The 9826-nt window shown below is 32.8% G+C and overlaps 1 protein-coding gene across 1 annotated transcript; it reads left to right on the forward strand.

Annotated features, from left to right (window-relative positions):
- Nucleotides 1–369: 369 nt before the first annotated feature.
- LOC112771627 (chaperone protein dnaJ GFA2, mitochondrial) lies at nt 370–7995 on the forward strand. The gene is made up of 18 exons (XM_025816412.3): nt 370–611; nt 730–820; nt 1017–1103; nt 1336–1418; nt 2555–2638; nt 2764–2802; nt 3089–3178; nt 3326–3376; nt 3489–3576; nt 3696–3760; nt 3859–3933; nt 4178–4250; nt 4894–4985; nt 5208–5279; nt 6997–7053; nt 7137–7185; nt 7336–7402; nt 7532–7995. Exons 1-18 carry the CDS (start codon nt 543–545, stop codon nt 7629–7631), a joined length of 1332 nt encoding a protein of 443 aa, XP_025672197.1. The 5' UTR covers nt 370–542; the 3' UTR covers nt 7632–7995.
- Nucleotides 7996–9826: the final 1831 nt, after the last annotated feature.

Consider the following 9826-nt stretch of genomic DNA (forward strand, 5'->3'; position numbering starts at 1 on the left):
GCTCCAAAATTTATATTTCGTTAATTAAAACACTTATTTTATTTATTTAGAAAAAAAAATCCATGATCCCGTTGTCATTCTGGAAAGAGAATTGGACCGAATTGGTCTTTTACTTTTAGAGAAAATGACAAATAGATCCCTAACCTTTTATCCTACGGATATTCCTGACTATTGAAAAATACTTAAGTTCCTGACCTTCACAAAACTTGGATGGATCAGTCCCTCCGTCCAAATGCCATCCAAATGCCTCCGTCAAGAACTGATCCATCCAAATTTTATGAAGGTCAAAGACTTAAAAATATTTTTCAATGATCAAAAATAAAAATATCCGCGAGACAAAAGGTTAGGAACTATTTGTCCCTTTCTCTTACTTTTATTTTCTTCACACCTGCACACCCTCAAAATCTCTTACACTAGAAGCTTCCACTTCGGAATTAGGGTTTATCGACGGGGTTTTGGGCCATTGAAACTTACCACAAAACCCAAACCCTCGTTCTGAACCTTTAACCATTTCCCGATTACAACCCGTGTAGAGCTTCCCAATGGTACGCTCCAATGGCGCCAGGCTCCTCCGCTTGGTTTCTCGTCGCCGTCTCTCGGCAAAAGAACCCGTATGCACACTTTCTCTTCTCCTCGATTCGGACGGAGTCAGATTGTTTTTCTTTGACGTTTTTCTGTGAACTGTGATTTATCAATTTTGTGTTTTTTTTTTTTTTGGATGAGTTCCAGATATATGGGACAGTGTTCCAAAGGAGTTATAGGACACTGAATTCAGGACTTTGCAATCCATCTAGAGTCATCGCAAGTTATCCTCCAAACGGTTCGTGTTAACGCAAAGTTTATTGTGATTTTGTTATTTGGTTGTGCAGTAAAGTTTATTGTCATTTCTGGTCCAATGACTGTTTCTCTTGGTTTGTTTAACGTTGAATTAAGGGTTCTGTTTCGTTTTTTTTTTGGGAAGCAATGTGAGATATTTTTTGTTTTTTCTGAGCTTTCGTTTCCTTTTCTAATTGCAGCTGCAGGTGGTTTTAATTTGAAGAACTGGTTGCCACTGGGAGCAGCAAATAAATATTGGGGAACATCTAGGACCATTCATGGCACGGGTACTAATTGTTAGATTATGATTGACTTTTTTTTAATTCTTAATGGAATAATTACAAGGGGAAAAAACTTGGAAATTACTTTTTCTAATTTTGCAAATTAATGGATTTTATTTTGCATTTGAATTTTCACTCTTCAGTGGTGTTATGCTCTAAAATGGAAGGAGCCTGAAGTATGCATTTTCTTCTTTCCCCATCACTTATTTACATTCCGTTTTCCCTCACTCCTTTACAGCTTCATTGGCAAGAGACTATTACGATATTCTTGGTGTCAGTAGGAATGCAAGTGCTTCTGAAGTAAAGAAAGCATACTATGGGGTAGGTTTTGCTTTACCAATGTGAATATAAATGTATCTAGATAGCAGAATATGAATTTTGTTTTTTAAACAAACATGTAGCCTATTTCCGAGCTAAAAGTTTCAGACGCGTATCCTGGTCAAGTGGGATCATGCCTTCTTTTTGGGTTTATGTTTGTCAATTTCATGTCTTCTCCATGTGTTAAGGAAACTGTTCATTGTCTATAGGCTCTAGATGCATTTGGGAGATATTTTATGCAAGGGAAAGGAAGGTGTTGAGAGGGTTAGGAATAGGTCCCAAGCCACTGGGAACAGTAATTTTGGTAACCCCAAGTCTGGGGGTCAAGAGGAGACTGGATGTTGTTAGCTATTCAATTTTACTCTTTAATCTTCATTGATACATAAAAATACATATAAAAGTTGGAAAATAAAACTATACCCTATTGAATTCTACTCATTTAAAAGCTGGGACAACCAATGATATATAACTCTATTCTTCCCCTTTCCCTTCTATTCAATTAATGACAACTCCAATCCTAAAATATACAGACAGGAGACAAGATAGAAGAAAAGTTGTCTTTGTTTTTGTTCCTACTGTCCCTAGTCTTTTGGTGGACAGAGAATTGGGAATATTTTGTCCCACACCTGAGACCTTTTGTTTATTTATATGTTTGTCTCCTTTTCCAAACAGATTTATGTTTCTTGGTGTTTTTGTGTTTTTATCCTAAGAGAGTTATCTAATGGGCCCTAAGTAGATACTTGAGCCATCTCCCTAGGGGCACCACTTGAAAATAATAGTGAAATTTGTTTGTCATGTTGCTCATGCATTTTGTTAAGTATGCACTCACTTATCTATTTTATAATATGCAATTATGCATATATGCTTTTCACTTTTTGATGTCTAAATTTTACAGTCTATTTATATTTATGATTTCTTTGTCAGAATATGCTCCGCCATGTACTCTTTTAATATCTGCTCATGTTCTATGGCAATACTATTGTCAGTTTGTGAATGATATTTTGGTTCCCTTCACCTTTCCTTTTCTCTTTACATCAATTCTTCAAGCATGTTCGATAAGCATGAATTATTTGTCTTGAAAAATTTCATCATTTTACCTTTATTTCTGCTGTGTCTTGAATTCTCCTCATGTTCTGCAGCTTGCAAAGAAGCTTCATCCGGACACAAACAAAGATGATCCTGAAGCTGAAAAGAAGTTTCAAGAAGTTTCAATGGCATATGAGGTTTACCTTTTTTTTTTTTTTAAATTTCTTGTTATCATCCTGACTACAGAGTTTTTGATCACATGACTAATGAAATGAGAACTAATTTCCTGACCTTTGCTTCCCTTCTTTTGGCAATTCGTTAGGTTTTGAAGGATGAAGAGAAGCGTCAACAGTATGATGAGGTATTACTTCTTTCCAGATATCTCTTTTGGCTCCTTTGAACTTTTTTTGAATCATATACCGTATTGGGAAAAACTGTAGGATATATTATTGATTTTTGTTGAGTAATAACAGTATTAGTATTACAAAGAAATACTGGGGTGTTCTGTGGTGCACAAGAAGCTCATGTATTGATGTATAGATATTTGACAAAACAGATGGTTGGGATGGTGGGGAAACAATTCACATGTCTCTTTTCAGAGTATTGTTATTGTCTCTTATTTATATGCTTTAAATCTCATTATGTAGGTTGGTCATGATGCTTATGTAAACCAACAAAGCACTGGTTTTGGAGATAGCAGTGGATTTAATCCGTTTGAGCAGATATTCCGTGATCATGTAATTCGTTATTAGTTTCTCCCCTCATTTTAACCAATCATTAAAGAAATATAAATATCTCTGAATTATTTATATACCCCATGTTTGATATCTAATTTGGTTTCGTTTAATTCTCTTGCAATTTTGTCAATGATGACTTGTGATCAGGATTTTGTCAAGAACTTTTTTCATCAGAATATTGGTGGAGAGGATGTCAAGGTTCTGTTTTTCTTCATATTTGGATGTCTTTATTATATGCTAAGGAATTTCTTGAGGAAATGCGTCCAAATGTGTTTTTTTTTTATTATTTTATTTTTTTCTTTTTATTCAGACTTTTGTGGAATTATCATTTATGGAAGCAGTCATGGGATGTACCAAAACTATTACATATCAAACAGATGTGCGTTGCCAAACTTGTGGTATGTGCATCAGCACACTAATTTTTATACAGGAATTTTTTCCCCCTTGTAACCACTTTATTCACCACCATAGTTTGTAAAGCTAGTGCACTTGTCACAGATTCTCTCAACATTTGCAGGTGGGAGTGGTGTTCCTCCTGGTACAAAACCTGAAACTTGTAAACGCTGTAAAGGGACAGGAATGGTATGTACCATTTTGAAATTTGAATGTAACCTTCTTCAATCATGTTATAAGTTTAAATAATTTCCTGTTAAACTGATTGTTTCGATATGCATGTCCAGACATATGTACAAGCTGGCATATTTAGGATGGAGAAAACATGTGGTACATGTAAGGGAATGGGCAAAATTGTAAAGGTATGATGTAAACAATGTGTTTAGATCAATTCTATTACTTTTAGTACATTGTAGTATCTAACGGTTCAGATATGATGTACTTAGCTGTGATTCATGTAACTTGCTTATAGTTGATCTTATTTTCTTATAGTTCCTCCTTAATTTTATCAATAAATCATGTGATGAATCACACTAAGTTTACCACATGCTGCATTAGTTGTTTTCTGGAAAAATTATTAAAATCTTGTTTTCATATTGGCATCAGAATTTCTGCAAGTCATGCAAAGGTGCAAAAGTAATTAAAGGAACAAAGTCCGTCAAATTGGATATTGCGCCTGGTAAGCATTATTGTTTGGAAGTTTTGGATTTAGTTAAGTAAATCCTGTTCCTTTGGCATACAAAGTTAGTAAGTTACAATGTCAAATGAAAAAGCTTCTCTCATTCTTGGGATTCTCCTCTTAATTGTTCTAGCCACTTGTATTATAGTCTCACTGTCTACTGAGGTTCATAATTTATAGTCAATTACCTATCAATGTATGTCACTCTACCTCTTATTCTATTTCTATCTAGACAATTTTTTGAAGTTTATCCTAATGCATGATTGTTAATATATATATTTATAGGAAGGATGAAAGATCACTCCATTACATATTACTTCATGCTGTTCAGCTTAAATTTTGGTGTGAAGAGATCAAATCAATTATATGAGATAATATTAAAATTAACATATACACAGAAAAGTAACTATTAATTTTTAGCATAGTAAAGTTTAAAAATTTAGAACATAGTTTGGAATAATCTGGATAAATGTGGATTTTATCATGCCTTTCTATTAAAATCAAGTCTGCCATAGATGCTGGTAAATGGACAGTCATGAGTAGATGCTATTCACGATGCAATGATGCATTTCATTCTTGTTGATTCATTTTCCTTAGTTCTTATATGAAAAGGTGAAGGTTCTACATATTTATACATTTGCAGGGATGGACAACAATGAAACTCTAAAAATATGTAGAAGTGGTGGTGTAGATCCTGATGGGGATCACCCTGGTGATCTTTATGTTACTCTCAAGGTAAAAGACTCATTCTCTTGAGGGGTTTTTTTGTGAGTTGGGAGTTTGGAGGGATGGGAAGGGAAATGGAGGGCTTGTGGTGTAAAATTTACAAGCCTTCCCTTTCCCTCTGTTCCCTTCCAAAACTCAACTCAGAACTTAAATGGCTTGAAGAACAGTGTTCTTTTCCTTTAATATCTCTTTATAAAGCCAATATTTTTTTCTCTCTTTTACTACTTGCAGGTCCGAGAAGATCCTGTCTTTCGTCGAGAAGGATCTGATATTCATGTAAATGCTGTTTTAAGTATTACTCAGGTAATGCGCCTTAAAATACAAATGCGGTGCCAATTTATGGTTGAGGTTTTGCATCAATTAACTTATGCGTGTATTTAAGTAGTGGTTTTAGTTTGTAGTAAATGGGGAGCAAATTGGTTGGTTCTTCAGTTTACAAAATTTTTGAATAAGATGCCCCTTTCTAATATGCTTTTCTTCTATTATTTTTTTTTCTCTTGGATGATTTTGTTTTTCTCCTCCGTAGACATGTTATATTTTAGGATCAGGTGTAATGGTTTGTTCACCTATCAGGTTGCAGGGAATATTTTTTCACCTAATTGTGATCCATTTTAGGAAATATCAATTAAGATTTCCATAATATGAATTTATTTATTTATTTATTATTATCATTATTATTTTGTGAGAGGAATTAATTAAATTTGTAACTATCAGGGAGCATTCATTGACTGACATATTTTGTGATTTTAGTATGTGAAATATGGTTTGCTTCCTTTACAAAAGTGATCAATTGGTTCTGTGTTAGATTATTTTCTCCCAACACTATTACAGCAAAGAATAACATTTGTGTTCTTGAAGAAGTGCATAATAAACTGTTGTGCTTCAAATTTCATCTGTATTCTTCCACTGAATGCGAGACTTGAGTTCCTGATGCTCAACCATAAGTGTGTTGCCCTTGTATATGTTTGGAGGTTTTAGAGATAAGGGAATAGAAACAAAGGGATGGGAAAAGGTCAGCTTCCCTGTGTTTGAATTTTGATAAGGAAATAATGTGAAATTTTTAGAGTTAAGTATCAAGATCTATATAACCTTTATAGAAAGTTTAATTTTTTGGATTGAAATAGGAAATGGCTAGACTTTAGAATTATTTTTCCATAGGCAATCTCCAATTTTCTGGGAACAAGGTGCCTGAACAAAGATAAAAGGGGAATGATCCTTGCCACAGTCCGATTTCTTCAATATTTTTATAAACTCACCATTCCCCATGTAAAGGATAGTTTCCCTTCCCTTGCCTGCCAATCTGAGGTTTGCATTTGTGCACCCTTTTTCTTCCCCTTCTTTCTTCTGCAGAAAATAGGCAAGGAATGCTTATTCTATGACGGCCTGCTAAGCCGCATAATCTAGAAAGTCCATTGTGTGACAAATTCATACATAATTGACAAACGTTGTCTGTTTGATCAACTTGAAAACTTGTTGATTTTCAATACAAACAAGTTATACGTAAAATCATTTTTATATTGTTCCTTTGCTAGTTTCAGTATTAAATATAGCTGCTACTAAATCTGAGCTTGGTCTTATGCTTCAAGATTTTATTTGATAGCGGGAAGGACCCTGTTTTGGGGAAGAGAAATGACCCAAAAGAAATGTAGATATGTGATTGTTTCTTTGATATTTATAGAAATCATGAAATGGCTATTAACAAAAAAATTCAGAAGAAATAATCTCAATTCTTTGGTTTAAATTAAAGTCATTCAGAAATTCCTGGTTTTGTCTTTTAGGCTATTGACCTGTAATAGGATTTGGGGACTTGGGATTCTGTCAATCATGAATGTGTCTGATTTTGGTAAATGTTATGATATTCGTATGGTTTGTCTTGGTGTTTGTGGCTGATCTTGGGTCTTCTGTTGTTGATTTGTCTTGCCATATTTTGGATCTCAAATATACTTGTAGTTCGCTTCTGTCATTGCATTTTGTACTATTACACTCATGATTTAACACTAACAAAAAATACTTTTTTCAGGCAATTTTGGGTGGAACCATCCATGTTCCAACACTCACTGGAGATGTTGTTCTTAAGGTTTGTGTTGCCATTATAATTTCATCTCTTATATCATTTTTGTTTTGCTAACTGAAGCTTGAATGACTGGCCATGCTTTGCAGGTTCGTCCTGGTACCCAACCTGGTCAAAAGGTGGTTCTAAAAAAGAAAGGTAAGCAATTGGATATCATTTATGCAAATTGAGACATATTAAGGAAGTGTTGGTTGAAGATGTTGAAATTCCATAACTGTTTCTTAGATATTAAAATTCATGGTCTCTTCATTATTTTTATTATTTATTAACCCGTTTTGTTCGCTTCAGGGATCAAGTCCCGGAATTCTTATACATTTGGGGATCAATATGTTCATTTTAACGTCGGCATCCCAGCGTGAGTGTTATATTTGATGTTGCTCGGTGTAGTTTATAAACTGTTAAATCTTCTTCCGAAGAACGAAAGCCTCCTAGGCCCAGGTGATACAAGTTTATTTTACTGTAAATACCTTCCTTATGATTGCAGAAACCTGACAGAGAGACAACGGGAATTGATTGAGGAATTTGCCAAGGAAGAGCAAGGGGAATTCGATAACAAAGAGAGAGCTGCTTCTGCTTCTGGATGAAACTTCTGCAGAGTTAAAATTAGTCATTTATTAACAAATCATGCTCAACTAGGCGGGGAAGCAACCTGCCGTTTAAGTTTTGTAGGAGAATTAAGGATTGGTATTTTTTGATCCCATCCACTTTTGATTGTATGTAGTAATATAATATTATATCATTTTTTTCCATAACAAGTGATGTTCACAATTTCAATTGAATTATAATACAAGCTCTTGAAGCACATGTAGACCATAGTAATCTAGTCTGTAAATAAAACCCTATAAGAATGGGTGCAAGTCAAGAAAACTTTACTCATCTTTGAATCCGGGGCTATACGCCAACGAGATAGTTCTTCAATTGGAATAAAAATATTACCACTTTTACGTTTGTTGCTCTTTTCTTCAGGAGCCTTTTGTATTGAGTAGATCATGGAGTCATCTGTTACCATTTTTGTTTCTGTTACCACATTAAAATTTTTGTTTTACAATCATGCTAGGTAAAAAAAAAATTTAAAATTTAATATAAAAAAAATCTAAAATCAAATAAAAAAACAAATATTTAAGATTATTGTAAAAAGAATATTTAAAATTGGACAAAAAAAATATTCAAAACATAATAAAAGTAAACATTTAAAATTATTATAAAAGAACATCTAAAACCTAGCCGAAAGACATCCTAAATCTGAACACAATAACTCTTTTAATTATGGTAACAAAAAAAACATCATTTTTGGATGTTTGTTATACTTAGATTTCAAATTTTTAAATTTTAGAGGTTTTGAGAATTTTTTTGGAAATGTACAATAAAAAATAAATAATAGCAAACTACTAAAAAAAATGTATCATTCAGATGTTTCTTATATCTGCATTTTAGATGTTTGAATTTTAGAGGTTTTTATGTTTTTCGGCAAATGTACATTAAAAAGTAAAAAACAAACAATACTTCTAAATTTTGGATATTTAAATTTTAAAGGTTTTGGTTGTTTTTTTTTCTATGATTTTAGATTTTTTGTTTTGTTAGATTTTTAATGTTTTTTTCAACGATATTAGATGGTTTTTTTTGTTAAATTTTAGCTTTTTTTTCTATAATTTTGGATGTTTTTCTGTTAAGTTTTAGATATTTTTTTCAATAATTTTGAAATTTTATTTTTGTTCAGCATTTTATTATAAAACTAGCTAATTTTTTAAAATGTTGGCCGAAAAGAATGTTGATTATCTAGACTTCTTTTGTTTAACAAGAGAATTTATGTGGTTTTTCTGTGGTGTGTCGGGATGCTTGAGGTATGTCCAAAGATCCAAAGCATTTGAACTAGATTAAAGATGTGTGATACTTCCCTAACTTGGTTGTGCTTTTATATATGTGCCCCTTCGGCAACTGGATCATTATGACATATTTCTCTTTCTTGAAGCATAGATTAGTGCGTGCTGGGTGTAGATTTGAAAATTTGTAGTTATATTTTAATGAACTTAAGCTTGACCATGATTTGATTTATGGCTTGATTTTAGATGCTGGCTACCCATAATATATCGTTCGTGGAGTCGTTGGCTACCCATAATCTCACGTTCGAGGAATCGTTGAAGAGTTTCATTTTGTCAAAGCAATTATAGAAGATTTCGTATTTTAACTTTCATATTTCATCCTAGTTTACTGTGGGTACGTCACATTCATATAGCAATAAAGTGGTTTATAGTTTATCCTACTTCCATTTCTGACAAGGTTAGTTCCTTTCATTCTAGTTGAGCAGGACATATATAATAGGCAAATCTTTCCATTTTTACACTTTCTAATTTATATGAAATTTTTATTTAGAAACATTTTTAAAATTCTTTGGTCTATCATACTGGAGAATTGATTGCTTTTCATACGGCAATTGCATGTTTTATTAATTTAACAATTTACTATTGAAATTGAGAACAATTAAAAATTACATATAGATTGAATATTAATGTCATCTACTAATGATAATGTAATCTTACTGTGACCTGCAATATATAAATCACACTTCAATTAATAACACTTATTTCTAATTGTAACTTAGCTTCGCGCTCTAACTTCATCTCATATAATGACACCTGCAAAAAATAAAGAATATTAATCATTGTTTCAATGGCACACTATATAAGCCAGCCAGTTTTGGATTTATGTGAGGATGGCGATGCTGAATGAGACACACTTCTAACAACTTATCATCAAATTCAAAATAAAATTATTTTTAAAA

The sequence above is a fragment of the Arachis hypogaea genome, chromosome 18 (genome assembly GCF_003086295.3).
Source record: "Arachis hypogaea cultivar Tifrunner chromosome 18, arahy.Tifrunner.gnm2.J5K5, whole genome shotgun sequence".
Classification (NCBI taxonomy): domain Eukaryota; kingdom Viridiplantae; phylum Streptophyta; class Magnoliopsida; order Fabales; family Fabaceae; genus Arachis; species Arachis hypogaea.